The sequence below is a fragment of the Citrus clementina genome, unplaced genomic scaffold, assembly GCF_000493195.1.
Source record: "Citrus clementina cultivar Clemenules unplaced genomic scaffold, Citrus_clementina_v1.0 scaffold_6, whole genome shotgun sequence".
NCBI classification, from domain to species: Eukaryota; Viridiplantae; Streptophyta; class Magnoliopsida; order Sapindales; family Rutaceae; genus Citrus; species Citrus x clementina.
Window position 1 is genome coordinate 326,810 of NW_006262139.1, and position 18,842 is coordinate 345,651.

Genomic DNA, 18,842 nt, shown 5'->3' on the forward strand with positions numbered 1-18,842 from the left:
TCAAAAACAGGCACCAAAAGATCAAGCTGCTATTTCTGAAAATGTTGGTTTTTAGAATATATGCAATAATACACATAGCTTAATGTTTCAGTAAACACATCATCAAGAAAATTATAGTACTGCTAATTTAAAGCTTAAAGTAGCCAAAAATGAAGCTTCTCAAGTAAAACGGTCCTGGGAAATTAAAGCCCCCCAACCCAAAAATAAAAAATAAAAAAAAATCCAAACTTTTTAACAATTATCCGGCATTTACTAATTTTGTCAAAAATATTATCTAAAAAATAATCAACTTTCATTTCACAAATAGAATTTTCATTTCCCAAATAGAATTTTTCCTGCAACAATTGCGATTTTATATAACCCTAATACCCAACAAACCCTAAGCAACGTGTCTCATACATATCCTAATGGAGGCTGATTACGTTATGAAAGAGAAATCTATAACTTTAAATGATTCCCTGAAAGATATAATCAACTTACATATCCTCAAAGCATTTAAAAAAAAAAAAAATCCTTTTCAAACAAATATTCATCATGCGAAATAATTAGAATATCAAATTTGAATTGGAAACTGACAGATTTCAAGGTCTTTGAATCTATTCGATTCCAAAAGCTGAAATCCCAATTTTTCTTTGTACCAAATATATTACACACATCTCGAATTTCGGCATGCAAAAAAATAGCAAAAACAGATTCAACATAATCAAAAGTTTCACATTTACATTTCTGTTGAGTACATGTATTGTTGTTCTATTAACAGGCCACAACACCAAATCATCTATCATGATTCTAATCCTACAAACCATTCAGGTAATCCAATATGCCAACATGTACAATATGAACTGCCCACCCTAACAATGTAGGGGGTGAAAAAAAAAAGAGCAATAAACTTTTGTCTATTCAACATTTCGGGGAACCTGGGTCTAAGACTGGATCTCTAATGTTTATATGTCCATAATCAGAAATCTCAATTGCATCAACAAGAAATTATAAGTTTATCCCAAATTAAGCACCAGATTGTGATGAGAACTGAGGTGCTCGGCCAAGCGGCATTAAAAAATCCTTCATAACTTCATACTCTTCTGCACTTATTTGAGCGCCATCCAACACCTATTCAGTCAACAATAAGAAAGAAATAGTGAATTTTCAAACGCACATAATTTATATTACCACACTGTCAAATTTAGTAACTCTACGCAGAATTCCAAGATACCCCATTGGTTCTTCCACCAGCCCCATAATTGTTATGTCAACATTCACCGTTACTATTTTAACAATCTGCAATTTGATTGGATATGATAACTGCCAAGTAAACCTTATTCAATATATATTGAAGACAGATTCCTAATTTAACTTCCCGAGACTTCAATCACCTAACTGCAAGACTATAATTAATTCTTTACACACCTCATAGAAACTTGAGTAAGACAATGCCACATAAACTTTTAACTTAAAAGTTACGAGAAATGATGAGTAAAAGGTCTCAATATCAATCTTTCGTCACAGAATATTGCATCTTGTCTATAATACATAGAATTGTGAAATAACCATTTTAGGGTGCGTTTGGCAGTATTGTATTAGGTCGTATTGCATTATTTTAATATTAGTGCATTGTATTATACTGTATTGTATTAGCATTATATTATAATAATGTTGTATAATGTTTGGTGCTACACTATATTTTATTAATTTTTTTGTGATTAATTTAAATTATATATTATATTATATTAATATTTTATATTATATTATATTCATATATTTAAATTGTATCAATATTTTATATCATATTAATATATTTAAATTGTATTAATATTTTATATTATTATTAATTTTAAATTAATATCATTCAAATTTATTCATATTTAAATATTTATTATTAGTTATATATTAAATTATAAATTTATTAATAAATTATAATGTAAAAATAAAAAATATAATATAATATTATTGAATAATAAATTATATATTTATTAATTTATATTAATAATTATAATGTAAAAATAAAAAATAAAAAAATTATATAATATTATATTTAATTAAAAAGTTATATTTATTTATTATTATTATTATTATTATAAAGCAAAAGCAAAAGAAGAAGAAGAAAAAAAAAAGAAAAGGCAAGCTAATGAGGCAACAGCCGCATTAGCTTAAACCTGACTCACAGTTGGGTTTAGCTCATGCGGCAGTTGCCGCATTAGCACAGTACGTGTAATCCATTCCCATGTTCTTCCAAACATAGTATTAGTATAAATTTAATGTGAACAGTATTTTTATACCCCATAATGCAATGCACCAAACATAAGTGACAACATTTTTTTGGGGCAAGTTTCATCAATTGTTAGCATCATAACATAAACAAATGAAACAAATATCATATCCAGGGGTCTCACCTTGCGAAGCAACATGGTTCGATTAGTCATATGTGGAGTAAGAGCAGGGATCCTACATACGGAGAGAGCATCCAGGAAGAGAACTGTAATCACTTGCCACTGCTTCACTTTGAATGCTGGAAGTGGATCAATAAAAGACATTGTATTCAACAAGCCTTCCTGTAACATAGGCGAGGGTTCAGCAACCAGATGCATAATCAGATTAAGATGATTATAAATACTTCTTTAAAAAGTTGTAATCTACTTCAAAACCATCACACCTCTATTGCACAACCATAACATCCTCGTTCTTACAAGCAAACAAACAATTATCACAGAAGACTCATAAGAATCAAGAAATACATCTCAGAGAAAAAATTAGCAAAGAATGAAACTGAAATGTGGAGTTTGCTTTACTACAAGCACATAGGAATGGGAATAAAAAGATTAGATTGCTTTGCTACAAGCACATAAGAATGGTAATAAAAAGATTAGATCAACAACAGAAAACCTAGCATATTGGAGAAGTTGCCTGGGAACAGCCCTGTGGAATCAGGATCAGCATTCACATTCACATTCAGATTCATCAACCTAGCAATATGGGAATCTTTCAGCATAATAGAAGACAGAAAGCAAATGCAGCAAGAGAAAGCAAACGATAAGTCAAACTCTCTCAACCTTAAGTGTTCCATGTAACATGTCAATTAATTCCTCAACGATGTTTTAAAAGGATATACAATCTCTATATACATTTGCTCTAAGAAATATGCAATGGGTCTTTAACTTCATTACTTTTCTCTATTATTAATTGTAATCACATAAATTTAGACAGAGAACATATAGGTCATATAAAGCCAATGAAGCATAGCTGCTCTAGTCAAACAGAAGATGATAAAAATATGCAGTGCGGAGACAAAGTCGAAACAGTGTTGAGATTTTGCAACACTGAGATACAAACTCATCACTGTGAATCTTGCGGCAATATTCAAGTGTTTTCCTATTATTGTTATTGTTTCTTGGCATAACACATAAATACATATACAACTCAAGCTTAAGATCACAATGAATGTTAACATCTTGAGAATGCTACAGTGTCCAGCATAAGCATATAAGCTTTGAAAACCTCAAGCTTCAGGCAAATTTCTAGAAAGTTCTCAGTCTCTGTTATGTGAGTTCACATGTGCATGCCATCCATGATAAATGAAAGGATGTTACCATCAAAGAACATTCTAAGGATACATTAAAAGGGTAACCTAGGAAAATCTTGGATGTGGTGAAGCTAAATGGCATAATGCATCAATTACAGCTTCAGTGAAAAATATTAATAGAATTAAAACATAATAATCTCAAACAAATCACATTTTATTCCTTATTACCAAAAGAACACATATTGTTTCAACTCAATTGGGAGCACAAAACCCTTAATAACTGTCGACACAGAACATCCAGTTCAGAGTTATTACCAGTCCCTTCTCCAAAGTAGATACTGGAATACGCAGCCTGAGATCAGCAACAAGTGCGGGAAAAGTCCGAGCAAGACAACCAGAAAGAGTTTGCTTAATTGCAGAAGAGTGACCGTCTCCCATAATAATCTTCTGGGAATATTCCCTTCCATTAACTGATAAATATTCTTCATGGAAACTTTCATCCCTCCCATAAATGTAAGCCAAAGAAGACGATGATATCCAAGCGAAGATTGCCATCCACATGGTTGCAAAAGGAGACAACTAACACACATTAAAAGCATTAGTAACATAAATCTGAACTAAAAATAGAACATAATGATAGGAAAACTTAAAATGACTTACCGTCAAGCTGAACCCCTCTGGTGGTTCATCATACCACGAATCCTCAGGGTCAAACAATTCAGAACGTGGAATCCCCGGCTTACTTGGCCACTTTAAGAGAGCTGCTTCTGGCTCAAGCACATCAGGATCCTCCATTGACTCCCCTTCATGCCCATCGCGTGGACTTGGTAATATAATAACTCCAGCTTCAGACACTGAATATCACAAGTAACATGATGAAAAGAAATATCCAGAAAATTAGTTTACAAAATATAAACAAGATAATTTAGCATAGTGCACAAATTAACTACCAGCATCAGCAACATCAGAATCTCCAGACATAACAGCTTCTGCTACTCGGCTCAATGCCATCGCACAGGCTCCAGCAGACGCAAACCGTAACATGTCATCAGCATTATTATCATTACCATCATCACCCATATCTCTAACTTCAAAAAGGTCTCTACTGCCACAACCGTCAATTTTCTCATCTGCCCACGTGACAGAGAGACCAACCTTCTTTGAACCTGATGATTTAAGAGAGGATTTGGGCATTGATACACCTGATATAGATTCTTTCGCAACCTGAATTTCCCTTTCAGCGTCAACAGTACTGATATTGGAACCAGTGAGGGGAAGAACTGAAGCTGAAGGCACCTTTTGAGCACTGAGTTCAGCTTTCACAACAGTTTTACTCTTTCTACAAGAATCATCCTTAATTAAAGCTAATGATCCCAAAGCAGCACATTGATCCTCCAAGTTTTCACCATCCGCATTTTCTTTTGTTTCTTCAAATTTTGTCTTGGTTATTGTCTTCGTTGAACCACAATGTGGCTTTGAAATGCTATACTCATCGTTTGTCATTATCACACTCGTGAAGTCCATTTCATTGAAAAGCAAATCCTTTTTACTATTTGGCTTATTAGTCTTAGAATTAACCCCTGCAATGGACAATTACTTTAAACACAGTTTGAAGGATAACAACCCAAATAATCGAATGATCAATTAGACATACTATAGCAGTAGGGATACTCACACAAGTAACAGAGTTGCAGACAACCAAGAACATATAGTAAAAAAGAAAGAAAAGGGGGAAAAAGAGAGAGTATTGTTAATTACAACAGCCAAAATGATGCAGAAAAGATAGAAATAAACAGAACTACATACACCAGCTTATCGAATGCCATAACAGAAATAACTTGAAATAAATTGCAGGATATCTGAAAGTACAAAGATTTCAAAATGTGCCCCTATGAAAACTTGGATCAAGTCAGAAGCCATGCAACAGACTTCACTCTGTTGATAACACAATAATTAATCATCAATAAAAAAAAAAAAAGCTTAGTGTAATGATTTAAAATTTGGCAAAATATTCTGTTGAAGAAGCTTCCACCTCCTATCTAAGAGTCTAAAAAAGGCAGTCAACAACTCAGAATAATATAATCATATCTAGTGGATACTTGTCAGCTGAACTGATAAGACCTCTTGTGGTGGCACAAGAGGTTTAGTTTTAAATTCTGCTCACAACAGAATTAGCAGATTGGGGATAGGTCTGGTTATCATTTGATGTACTATTTTCAGAGAATGAAATTCATGTCGAAATTAGTTGCAGAGAATGTACTTTAAAAAAAAAAAGTTCCGTAACATAGAGCCATGGACTACTGCATTCAGTTCCTTCTTAGAATTGAAGAAATGAAATAATGTAACAATTACTAAACAAGGAAAGTGAAGATCAAGACCTTCTTTCTTCTTAATCGAAGACTTGATCATCGACCTTGTTTGCGGAACATGGCCTTCAATTGCATCCAAAGCCGAAGGCATCTCCTGAGCATCAAGTTCATCTCTTCCTGTTGATTCTCTTGAATGCATGCAAGAATCATCTTTAATGGAAGCTAGTGATCCTGATGTGGTACATCGATTATCCAAGATTTCACCATCTTCTTGCTCTTCTGGTTCTACAAATTTTGACTTGGATTCTGTCTCAGTTGAACCACAAGGTGACTTTGAAATGCTATACTCGTCATTAGTGATTATGACACTCTTGAAGTCCATCTCATTGAAACTTAAATCATTTTTAGTATTCAGTTTATTAGTCTTATCATTAACCCCTGCAATGGAAAACTACGCAATTTAATTGAAGAAAAGAAAATAAAAGAATATCGAGTAAAAACAATACAGCAGTATCATAATGGTTGAGAGTTGATATCTGATCAAGAAAATGTAATAGATAAAAAAGTGGGAGAAAAAAGAAAAAGGAAAACTGTTTTTTATGACAAATCATAGAAAACAAATAAGACGCATACTAAGAATAACAATAAACAATTATAAACACTTCGATCAAATAATTATGGAGAAATTAAACTATAAGGATCAGTAAACAGATATGAGAGTAGCCAAAACAAGTTTTTACAGAAACTTCCACCTTATGTCTAGAGTTATCAAGAAGTCAATAAACAATTAAGCACAACATACTCATCTCAATTAGTTGCACAGAGACATGAACAAAAAGAGGGCATAATGATTCTACCTATTAAATAAACCCTAATCAAAACTTTTGCATATTGTTTATACACCATCTAGAAATTGATTATCATCACTTGGGTGGCAGTCACCGTATTAGTGGCAACCACATATATTGTAAGGTGTTGCCACTTTTAATCCATGGCTACTACCATGGAATGTAAATGTAATCACTGGTTACCATGTATAATGTGGGTGGTGAACAACCAAACTAAAACTACAAAATAAGAACAGATGTTTATCGGACATTCTACCTACAATACTTTCAAAATCATGCAGAAGCATGACAGTTACAAACATACCCTTAATTCCTTTTTAAAATGATGAGAGTAAATATATTTGATGTAGAATACTAAGAATTTCATTTTTCTTAATCGAAGAAGACTTAAAGATATCTGGAAATTAAGGTACAACAGTTGAGGATCATCAAACAGCTGTGCGATGAAACCACTAGCCAAATATATAAGTGTATTTAAGCATACAATTCAATATAAATAAGAAGCACAACTATTATGCACATACCCTAAATTATTTCTTGAAATTGATGAACCGAAATCCTTATCCAACTATCAATAAAGAATTGAAACAACTAGCTTTGCACGTTTAAACTTTAAAAATAACATTCAAAAATAATTCCACGCACAACACTTACGAACATACCCTTACTCCGTGGAGGCACAGGTTTAGGCTTGTGCTGCGGAACATATCCTTCAATGGCATCTGAAGCACCACCACCACCACCACCACCACCAACACTCACTCCTCCAACATTCCTTTCCGCATTCTCATTCTCCTTCACCTCCAAGCCACCAAACAGCTTCACAATCTTACTCTCCACATTTTCGTCATCCTCAACTTTCCCAATAACCACTCTCAAAACCTCCTTAATCTTCTTCTCGTTCACGACCACACTCCTCTCCTCGTTCAAACTCCCGCTAAACGCCTTGCTATTCACGAGGCAATTCGTCGAACAGTACAGATAATTCTCCCGAACGTCGTAGACTTTATGCTCCTTCAGAGAAATCCGGTACCGGCCCTTCCGCGTCCGAGAATCGGCCGGCGGCAAGGGGTTTGAGCAGAGAGGGTAGCCGCAGAGGTCCGCGATTGATCGTTCCGTTACGACGTCGTTGTAGTCGCTTTTGGAGATTAAAGTGCCGGCGGCGAGTAGTTGTTTTTCGGCCTCGATGCCTTCGAGTAAGGCGAGTTGGAGTTTGTGAACGGCGTCGTTCACCGCCTTAATCGCCATGACTTTGCAAAGTTAAAAAGAGACACGGTTCGATTATTTATCTAATTAATCCAGCAAAAACGATGTCGTTTTTAATGATGTAATTTGTTAACTTGTGAATTGTCGGGAGCCGAAGAAATTAGTTATATCAGCAGCGGAAGGAGAATGGAGAAACGGTGTCGTATGTTTGGGTTACAGGATTGCGGTTAGAGAGGAGCTTCGAATTGAATTGATCGCCGATCAGAACAGATATTGAAAGAGGGAGCGTGTTGGTGCTGTTAAGCCGTCATGGAGGATTTACAGCAGGTGAAGTGAAAATACATAAATAGCCTGCTTTAATACGATGTTGAAGCGAAAATACATAATACCCCTTTATTATTTTTATTTTACTTCGCCTTAATTTTTTTTTTATTATGGTACCAATGGATGACCTAAAAGTTTGGATGTGAACTAATTTCATATTTGTTAAAATTTTAGAACTTTCAACCTCAAAACTTGTGTAGAGATCTACAAGTTCTGAAGTCTAGATTATAATTTGAAAAAAAAATCCAACACTAAACTCAATTATTAATGATGAGATTAGGGATGGCAATAGGTACCATCTGCAGCGGGTTTTAACAATTATCAAACCTGTAATGATACCGGATGAATTTTATTTTTGTGAATTTCCAAGTTTAAAATCACAAATGTTCAATATGCAAATTTATACTCATAACCTAAAATTCCATATAATATATTTAATTCTAAATTTAATCAATATAAATGGAAAATTAAAATTTCAACATCAATCAAACACAAATTCTTAAATTTAAGTATAAAATATATAAATGCATAAGAAAAAGCCACAAACTAGTATCTAAAGTTCTAAAAATAACAGTTATCATTTCATATTATCATTCAGCACAAGATCTAAAGAAGATCATCATTTCATTCACCACCATTAGCACCTATCCAATACAATACCTACAATAATGATTAAGATTAATAATTTCTAAAGAATAATACATTTGAGATATTAATCTAAAGAATAAAATTATAATAATGAAATAATCCATACATTAAGTTAACGAATAATAGTCCATATAAAATTATAATAAGTATATTTTTATATTCAAATATTTTTGAATTAAAATTAAATTAAAAAATAATTAAAAAAGTTGCGGCTTGGCGAACACTCATGCTAGTATCTGTCGCATATTTAGTTAATATCAAACCCAACCGCAAAATTAATCTTATGATAAATGTGAAAGGAAAATTATAATAAGTATATAATAATTCATGCATTAAATCAAAGAAAATTCAATCAAATTATAATAAGTATATTTTTATATTCAAATATTTTTCAATTAAAAATAATTAAAAAAGTTGCGGCTTGGCGAACACTCATGCTAGTATCCGTCGGATATTTAGCTAATACCAAATCCAAATTAATCTTATGATAGATTTTAATTTATAACACCATATTCACTTGCGACTTACAAAATTATCCACAACAAGCGGGTTTTAATGGGTGAGTTTGGACATATTTGCGAATTTGCAGGCCCCGTTACCATCCGAGTATAATATATCCCAATGATGTTTTGTTGCATATACATTTCAATATAATTCATTTTATTTTATAAGAAAAAGGTACTAAATCAAAAGTACCTAACACTTAAAAATTCAACACTTTTATCACTGTAAATTATCAAAACAAAAACTTAGACTCAAAAATTAATCTTACGATAGAGTTTAAAGGAAAAAATCTAACCTTTTTAAAGTAAATGTGATTTTTAAATTATTTTGAAATATGTTTATTAAAAAAATTAAATTTTTGTATGAAATTCAATAGTGAAGAGAAAATTAAAATTTTTGTAGAGAAATTTAAGGACTTCTGTTGGGAGAGGGACTGCTCGTTATGAAAACGAGACTTGGGAAGGGTAATTTTTGCTTTCTGCTTCCTTCACTGGGTCATTTTCACTTACCAACCCTCAGGTTATGACTTTTCTCAATTAAATAGAATCCTTCGTTCAAATTTCAAATCTAATTTCAAAGATCACCCGGGCCGGTAGCGTTAATGATTCCGTCAATTGATTGTTTAAAATACCCACCAAAATCATCTACTGATACCTCTACTACAATCTTTAGGTTGCCGTTGACACAGCTGATAATCCCCAGAGACTAAGAAACCCCTGGGCCAATTACAATTGACAATGATATTCACACTAAAGGATGACCAAATAAAAGTAAAAATAGAGCTTACTTATCTTGTAGTTAAGGTGCTTTGCATTAATGTTGATAGGCATTATCATAAATCAGGCTTTATTCTTAGGCGTTAATCTAATTACTGTATTGAACATTTCAACCCATGAATCATGATCAAAAGGTTTCAAACACATACATCAACAAGTTTTCATAATCTAAGAAGTACATGCTTACGAGTTCTCAATAGTCCTAACAAGTAAACCCCAATCACATTTGCATCACACTTTCTTAAACGGTTCATTCTTATGCAACCCAATAATCTACCATGATACTTGAAATATGGAATCAATTGCAGGTATCTAACTGAAATAACGAAGAAACTCAAATGCTCCAATCACCTTTTATGCATCTAATTGTTGATTGGCGTGGAACCAATATTTTATCTAAAGACTCGAAGTGAATGATTCACAGATGTGAAGCCCCCATCAACCATCAGATTCGTTCCACTTATGTACCTAGCTTCATCACTTGCTAGGAAGAGCACAGCATTAGCCACATCATTGGCTGTCAACTCCGTGCCCTGCATGTTAGCATTTCTTGCAACAAAATTACGGAAACCTACCATGGCATCCTCTGTCCTCTCCTCTTCAGGCAAGTGAGCCAAAGCCAAGCCTGTTGCAACAGCATAAGGAGAAACACAGTTCACGCGGATGCCATATTTTCCAAGCTCTGCGGCAACATTCTTGTTGAGTCCCAAAACGGCATGCTTGGACCCCGTATAGGCATGTGGGCCAAGACCACCAATGGCACCTGCAACACTGCAGATTGATATGATAGTGCCCTTAGTTTGTGGGATCATGATCCGAGCTGCATGCTTCATTCCATGGAAAACTCCCTTCACATTTATGTCAAATACCTTCTCAAACTCTGATAAGTCCGCCTCACGGATGTCAGGACAAGGAGCCCCTGAAATGCCAGCATTATTGACCATGATATCAAGTGTGCCAAATTTTTCAACTGTGAGGTCAACAGCAGAGCAAACATCTTCCTCCTTTGTGACATCACAATGGCAAAAAAAAGTGTCTGGCTCACCACCAAGGGATTGACAGACCTGCTGACCAAGATTGTCTTGCACGTCTGCAATGCAAACTTTTGCACCATGCTTGTGGAATAGGCGTACAGTGCTCTCTCCAATGCCAGTAGCTCCACCTGTGATCAATGCCACTCGTCCCACTAATCTGAGGAAACAAAGTGCTCATAACCATCTAAATTATTAAAACAATAAGTAAAACAAAATAATTATACCAACAAAATGTTAGGAAAAGAAAACACGTCTAAGGCCATTTAGGAAGACGTAGAGCATTTCACACAATAAAACTATTGCCCAGCAGATTGCTTCCAGAGGTGCCTTGCAGTAGGTTTAAATTTATAAGCCAATGGTAAGGGGACAAGATGTTGAACTCATATCATGTATGGTAACAACAACATAACCGTCATGCTCATTATGCAATTATACTGCAAAGATAGCCTAAAATTTCAATATAGATTGCCAGGCATTATTTTGCTCTCATACCGATAGAATTAAATCTTGCCATGAAATGAAACACGCTTCATTGTTTTAGAACAAGGTTTAAGGTTCTGCTAACAAATTAAACTGATCCGGCACATGCTAACAAATTAACCATGTTGCAAGAATGTCCATACAATTTTATACTCAAAAAGGCTGCTTGTTAAACAAGTCTCATTTCAAAAATGCCATTAATCCTATTTATGAGTAATCATTTTGGAGTGAAGTATGGGTTATCAGTATCTATTAATGAAGCTAAAGCATGAGGACTAAATGGAAATTGAGTGACTTCTCAAGTATTTGGTAATTATAATTACAGGCACTCAGCAGAAGTTTAATGTCTAGGCACCTACTTAATCAACTATAAAATTACCCACTTGCTTATGAGGTAAAATGAAGTGATATAGAAAGTCTTCTATAGTCAGGGGAAAAAATAAATTAAAAAGGAACAATACAAAGCTAGCTTTCTGTAGGCCTCTTGCCATCAAAGCCAGTTTAGTATTGAAGTCAGTCTCATCTTATACATTTCAATCTTTCTTGTTCATATAGTGTGTTCCCAAAAACATTATCTTCCACCAATGGCTATCAAAACCCCACATCACATCAGTTACTACATAACCAGAAATTTGAAGAACTCTAAACAAGTTTCAGGCCACAAGCGCAATAGTATTTTGGTTGGAAGCTGATTTCCAAATACAGGTTCAAAGATGACTCCAACTTGATTTGGGTTTCATTATCGACTAGGGAAAATTTGGTTTGCAATTTCCAAATTCAACCATGAAACAACAAAATCAATCAAACCAAGGACAAGGCTGCAAATCCAACTCAATTTCCGTCAATTTGGCTAGTAATCCAGAAAACTTGATACGAACAACATCAATCATTAACTGCGGCACTGAGATTGAAAAATAGTTCAAACAACAAAACATATAAAAACACCATATATTGACTGGTATATAATAAAACTCACCCATTTGCTGAAAGCTGGTTTAGTCACAGAATAAAGCATAAGAGTAGTGACAAAGAAACCCAAATAAACAGGCTCTAGCTCTACTTGCAGTAACAGACAACTTGTTGCTTTGAAAGTTCAAACCATCATTATATCACAAACCTAGTTAAGACTTGCAGACGAAATAGAAAACGTGAACCTTGATTGTAAAAGAAAGGGATAACACAAAAGAAAACATGCATAGATAAAAGGAACTAAATAAATGAGTATGGAATATGGAATGAAATGAAGCATCAAGAGAGGAAAGGTTAGTACCTCTGGACAGCAGGCGATGAGTCAGTCGAATTGGAGTTGGACATGATTGGAGAGCTTGTAGCACTTTGGCCTTTTCTGACTCTTTAGTCTCTGATTAGGATGAAAATAGAACAATCAACTTTGAGTTTACATGTTCAGGAGGCAAATGAAGGACTATAAATGGCTCAGACAAAGTGACTCAGATGCCTAAACTAGCCCATATTGTATTGGCCTCAATATTACATGTCCAATAGAGAATATAAATGCATGCTCACACTTTCTCAGTAGACTTGCTTTCACAAAGCTAGTCTTAAGACTCTGACCACAGACTGTAAGTTAACTTTTGAAACTGAAAGAAACAACAGGAACTCCAAAAAAGATATTTAAACATTTACTGCTTATATACTTTAGTTTCTAGCAATTGAAACAACTTGAAGCCAAAAGCGAAAGCCCCTACCAAGTCTGTGAGGGTGGCCAAAACAGGATTTTGACCTCAAAGGCCTGAGAATGCCCTTTATCTTAGAATCCCAAAGGCCCACAAGAAGTCTTCCGAAGTGACAGGGTGCAGAAATAGTTGTTGGAGGGGGAGTATGATTTCTTCTTCTACTTTTAAGTGTTTGTTCCAGACATATTCTTTCGCACCTAATATGGTGTTCAAATGATGGGTTCCTGGATCAAATAAATCAAAATCACAAGTACAAGTACACATGTAGATAAGAGTCAGCTAGAAACTTCAATTATATTGGTAACTTGGCCCAAAATCAATCATCTGTGTTCAGTTTTCACTTGCTCTAGACTCGTAGTAGTGATAGAAAGATCAACTTTGTAGCTGGTTCCCGAAGCAAAAGTTTCTTAAGATTATAAAGTGAATTTGCATCAAACTACACTCATCATTCATATGTTTCAATTTACAATTACAAACCACATATTTCTAAAACCTCACACACCAACCTTGAAGCTCAACAAGCTCCTCTTCAGACCTGCAATGAACCTGAAGCCATTAACACAACATTTGATCAAACTCAAAACACTCAAAACAAAACAACCAAAGAAACATATTAAAAAGCGTAATAAAGCAAGCGCACAACACAGTCGGGAAGAATATCAAGATAAACCCACCAAGGAGTAAGCTTCAATCCACTACACAAGCTTCCAATCGCAGAAGCTTGAAACCGTATCTGGGTTTATCCCCAGCTTCCTTGGGAACCTCCAAAACGACTCTTTTCTTTTTTCTTTTTTTCCCCCCTCTTTTGGGTGAAACCAGCCAGAGTTCTTACTTTTGGGACTGTACCTAGGCTAATGGGTGACTTGGGGGAGCTGACTTTCTCGTCACAGAGCCATTGCAGAAGGTCTGGACCTCTGATAGTGGTGACGGTGGCGGCTTGGTGGGTTTGTTGCTAACTTGTTGCTGAGTGGAGTGTAGCAGTTGCTCAAAAAGATCTGCTTTTGTTGCGTTGCTACGATGAGAGTGGCAAATTAAATGAGTGGCCATTTTCGTGAGAGAAACTCTCATCCGGGATATATTGCCAAATTAGCTTAAAACAAGGGGTCCCGCAGCTGTGGTGCCGTACAGCAGCTGTGTCTAGCCATTAAATATAGCTATGGTGTTAACTGTAGGTCAGATTTAATGGCCGGGTGCAGCTATAATATGATACTATAATTACATCATAATTTTGCCCTAAAATAAGATAATGTAATCTCATGGCTGGAAATCTATTCCAGAAAGTATTTTATCGGTAGGAATGAGGATTCAGTTTCATATAAAATATATATATCATCCGCGATTTTATATTGTTACCCTCTCAAGTCTCAAAATTTGAATTTATTTAATTTTTCCTCGTAAACTTGTAATTTATATCAAATTATCAATTATTCATTAAACTATTAAGGTTTTCTTTGGGATTAAAGTTATATAGTTGTAGACTTGTAGTTTAAAAGTTATAATTATAAAATATTTGGTAAATATTAACTGCTGTAATTTATAAATTAAGTTGATTTAATTTTACACTCATATGATAAAAAATCTATTATATTTTTAATAATTTCATTAAAATTATTATTTAAAAATTATATTTATTATGCATATTAATTTTTATATACAGCAACTTGCATTATCATATTTAAAATATTTTTTTTTATAGTTACAAATTTTTTTCTCATAGCAGTAACTTTTATCCTCCAGTACCTTAATCTCAAAAAGAGCCTAAATGTCAACTATACACTAATTTATACATTTATCAAGTATATCTCTAATTTATTTCTAAATTAATAAAAATTTTCTCTTCTCAATTTATCTTCACAAGTTTACTTAACCAAACTCAATTCACAAATTACCCTAAACCCTAATTCATAAATTAATCATATCCTTCAAATTTATTTCATAATTTATAAAAAAAAATTGCTAATTCTTCTTCTCAGTTTTATCTTCACAAATTTATGTACTCAAATCCAATCTATAAATCATCCAAAACCCTAATATACAGACACTCAATTAATATAATTCCTAAATTTGATTTCATAAACACCCAATGAAACCCATTTAGCACTGTCTTAGCCACCATGGCCGCTGATTGCCACTATCGCCGGCTCATGGATAGCTGTAACTACCACAAGACTCCTGACAATCGATCTTTATAGCTCAATGCAAGTTTTTGTCAATTACTTATGCTGGGTGTTTAGGGAATAAAATAGGGTGATCATGATCTTCTCGAGGTAAAGAGTGAGCAAATAGTTGATAAGCTATTATGAGAAGATTTTGGTGACCTCAAGCAGGCCGCCTCAACCAAATGATAATTTTGATGATCTCGACCAAGATGTTATTTGGTGACATTGAGCAGATTACATTGACCAAGAAGTAATCTTGATGACCTCAAATAAAAAATGCTCTTGAATTCAATCAAGAGTAAAATAGTCATTTTACTTAGATTCCTTTAAAAATTATAACAATGTTAACATTTTGGTGCATAGTTGATATAAATTATAAGCTTAGAATGGAAAATCAAATAAACACGAATTTTTGTAGTATTTTTTTATAACTGTATAAATTTAAGGTGGATGATTGATAATTTCCTATTTTATTATTTATTATGGTACAAAGTAAAAAATGCACTTTTCAAGGGTAAGATGGTCATTTTACTTAAATTATAATAAATATTCTAACAATGTTGGCCTTTTGGTGGACAATTGATACAATTTACAAACTTAAAATAAAAAATTAAACAAATTCGCAACTATAATATTATTTTTTTATAATACCATAAACTTTGGTGGATAATAAATTTTCATTTCGTGATTCACAACTCGTGCTTTTTGATTTATTTTATTAGTTTTTTTTTCCTGTAAATTTTGGGGTTAGCTAGCACAATGGGTGCCCATTGTATGCTGAGTGAGCACCTGGTTACTCTTAGCGGCATTCTATAACCGTTGACAAATAACATTAAAATTATTGTAAATTAATCAGACAATATCACCCGCTACTTCACTATATCATTTTTCTATAAATTTTGATACCATAAATTATTTGAATATGAATTAGCGAGGTGACAGCCAGGGGCACTACTTATTTCCCCTCTTAATTATATGAGTAGATGGGTGTAGATATGTCTTTTAGCCTTACAAATATGAGCAGGAGTAGAATAAATAATATTAGATGGGATGGATGTATCTTAATATAAGAATAAAAATTTACAAACTGTAATATAATAGTCTTAGTCTTGATTTAATTAATCTGACTCAATTTCTGATTTCCACTCATTTGGGGGTATGATAATTAAAAAAGAAAAAAGAAAATAATCATTCCACCATCTTTCTTTTACCTTATTTTCATCCAACCACCGTAAAATTTTAATATGTTCTTTACACCACATTTCTTTTTAAATTTGTATCAACTAGCTAGTTTTTAACTAACACTGTTAAATAATTTAGACGAAACAATAATTTTACCCGTAAATAAATTAAAATACTATTTTATTTTATAAAAACTTTAAAAATTAAGAAAATTATAATTATAAAAATACCCTTAAATTTAATAAAAAATAAATCTCAAATAGAGGTGCTCAACTGATTTTTATTTAATTTAGATTTTACAAAATTTTAATAATTATTTTTATTAAAAAATCACAATTTTGCAAAATTTTAATAAAAATGATTGAATTTATTGATTAAAAAATAAATCCCAAAATTTTAATAATTTAGGCGATTTTTATTAAATCTCAAAATTTTGCAATTATTTTTATAATTATAATTTTATTTAGATTTTTATTAAAAATAAAAATTCTAATTTTGAGATTTATTTTTTTATTAATCTTAGGGGTATTTTTATAAGTATAATTTTTTTTAATTTTTCAAAGCTTTTATAAGATAAAATATCTTTTAATTTATTTAAGGATAAAATTATCATTTCGTTAAAATTATTTAACAGTGTTAGTTAAAAAGTGGCTAGTTGATACAAATTTAAAAAGAAAGATGGTGCAAAGAACATGTTAAAATTTTGTGGTGGTTGGATGAGTATAAAACAAAAGAGAGGTGGTGCAATTATAATTTCCCTAAGGGTAAAAGCTTGTTTAATCCCTATATTATGAGCTTAGTGCCTATTTAATCCTTATATTTTTTAAAATACCTCAAAAAGGCCTTACTATTAAATATTGACACTTATGCCATTATTTTTTATTTTTTTTATCATGCTTTTACAATATTACACTTTTACAGTAATGTTTCTTTTTTGGATATTAATAAAAAATTGGGTTATCAAATTAAACCCAAAAATAAAATAAAAAATAAAAAAAGATCTATATTAATTTTAGTGGAAGCTCATGTGTGTCCAAAAAAAATTATTTTTGTAAAAAAAATTAAATTATCAATTTTTTTAGAAAAATTAATATTTTAACTCCTCAGCAAAGCGTTCCACAAAAATTAATATATTTGTTATGCCCTTTGGTTTAAAGAATGCACTCTCAGAATTTCAAAGAATTATGAATGATATTTATAATCCTTATTTTGATTTTTGCATTGTTTATATTGATGACGTGTTGATTTTTTCGAACTCAATTGTCAATAATTTAATGGTCGGGATGCTTTGAGGTATTTTAAAAAATGTATGGACTAAACGGACACTAACCTCAAAATATAGGGACTAAACGAACTTTTAACCTTTCCCTAAAAAAAATTCCACAGCTTATAAATTAACATTTTTCAATCTCATTACATAGTGACACCAACTGCCTTTGAGCTTGTAAATGTACTTGAAATCTGTAAACAAATATCTTTCAAAAACTCTTGAGCAAATTTAAAATTTTTATGCAAAGTAAATTTTTTTTTTTATAAAAAAATACATTGAAATATAATTAAAAATCTACTATATTACAATCATAAATTTATTAGAATTTTTTAAGATTAAATCTATTGCGGCACAGCCTATAGTTGCTTCTCGACTAACGTTCAAGAGGATTAATATAAAACTCGAACCAATTATAACCACTAACCAGTAAGTATGAAATGGTTCCCTCCAAGGCCGTGCTAATTCCCTACTGCATTTGAGAGTGGATCTGGGCCTCGAGCTAGTACATGTGGGTTCGCAAAGTAAATAATGTGGTTTCTCTAGAAATCCAATTTTTAAATATTCCGAACTGCATTTGAGATAGGAAAGTTCTGTAAGAAAATTTGTGCGTGGTATACAAAACTACTTATTTTATAATTTTTTTTTTTAATTTTGACAGTAGTTTTTAAAAGTAAATAGGGGATTCCATGTTATAATAACTTATTAAATAAGTTATTACACTTTGTTAAAGTTCATATTATAACCTTAATAATTTAACAAAAAAAAATAATTATATTTTATTTTTCCATACATCCTAATATATAAGCAATTAAATATCATATCACCACAATAATTTACCACGACAACTATTTTACATTTTCTTTAGTGTCAAAGTTTTGATTCACTAAGTTC

At 32.5% G+C, this 18,842-nt stretch overlaps 2 protein-coding genes across 5 annotated transcripts; both read right to left on the reverse strand.

The window, feature by feature from the left end:
• Positions 1–556: 556 nt before the first annotated feature.
• Positions 557–8,218, reverse strand: LOC18039851 (putative RNA polymerase II subunit B1 CTD phosphatase RPAP2 homolog). Its single transcript, XM_006428180.2, has 7 exons — positions 7,337–8,218; positions 5,896–6,264; positions 4,468–5,097; positions 4,178–4,371; positions 3,833–4,096; positions 2,391–2,549; positions 557–1,110 (listed from the first exon to the last, which is right to left on the reverse strand). Exons 1-7 carry the CDS (start codon positions 7,920–7,922, stop codon positions 1,006–1,008), a joined length of 2,307 nt encoding a protein of 768 aa, XP_006428243.2. The 5' UTR covers positions 7,923–8,218; the 3' UTR covers positions 557–1,005.
• A 1,990-nt stretch (positions 8,219–10,208) lies between these two features.
• On the reverse strand, positions 10,209–14,493 carry LOC18038883 (xanthoxin dehydrogenase). 4 transcript variants are annotated; one of them, XM_024182673.1, is made up of 7 exons: positions 14,015–14,492; positions 13,847–13,886; positions 13,353–13,564; positions 12,917–13,006; positions 11,197–11,323; positions 11,002–11,051; positions 10,209–10,903 (listed from the first exon to the last, which is right to left on the reverse strand). In XM_024182673.1, the coding sequence occupies exons 4-7, from the start codon at positions 12,958–12,960 to the stop codon at positions 10,525–10,527; spliced, it is 600 nt and encodes a 199-aa protein (XP_024038441.1). In that variant the 5' UTR covers positions 12,961–13,006; positions 13,353–13,564; positions 13,847–13,886; positions 14,015–14,492; the 3' UTR covers positions 10,209–10,524. The 4 variants fall into 4 exon arrangements, with proteins under 4 accessions (XP_024038441.1, XP_024038440.1, XP_006428246.1 ...); XM_024182672.1 differs by having other exon boundaries at positions 10,209–11,323; positions 13,353–13,537; positions 14,015–14,491; XM_006428183.2 differs by having other exon boundaries at positions 10,209–11,323; positions 14,015–14,491.
• Between the last annotated feature and the right edge of the window lie 4,349 nt (positions 14,494–18,842).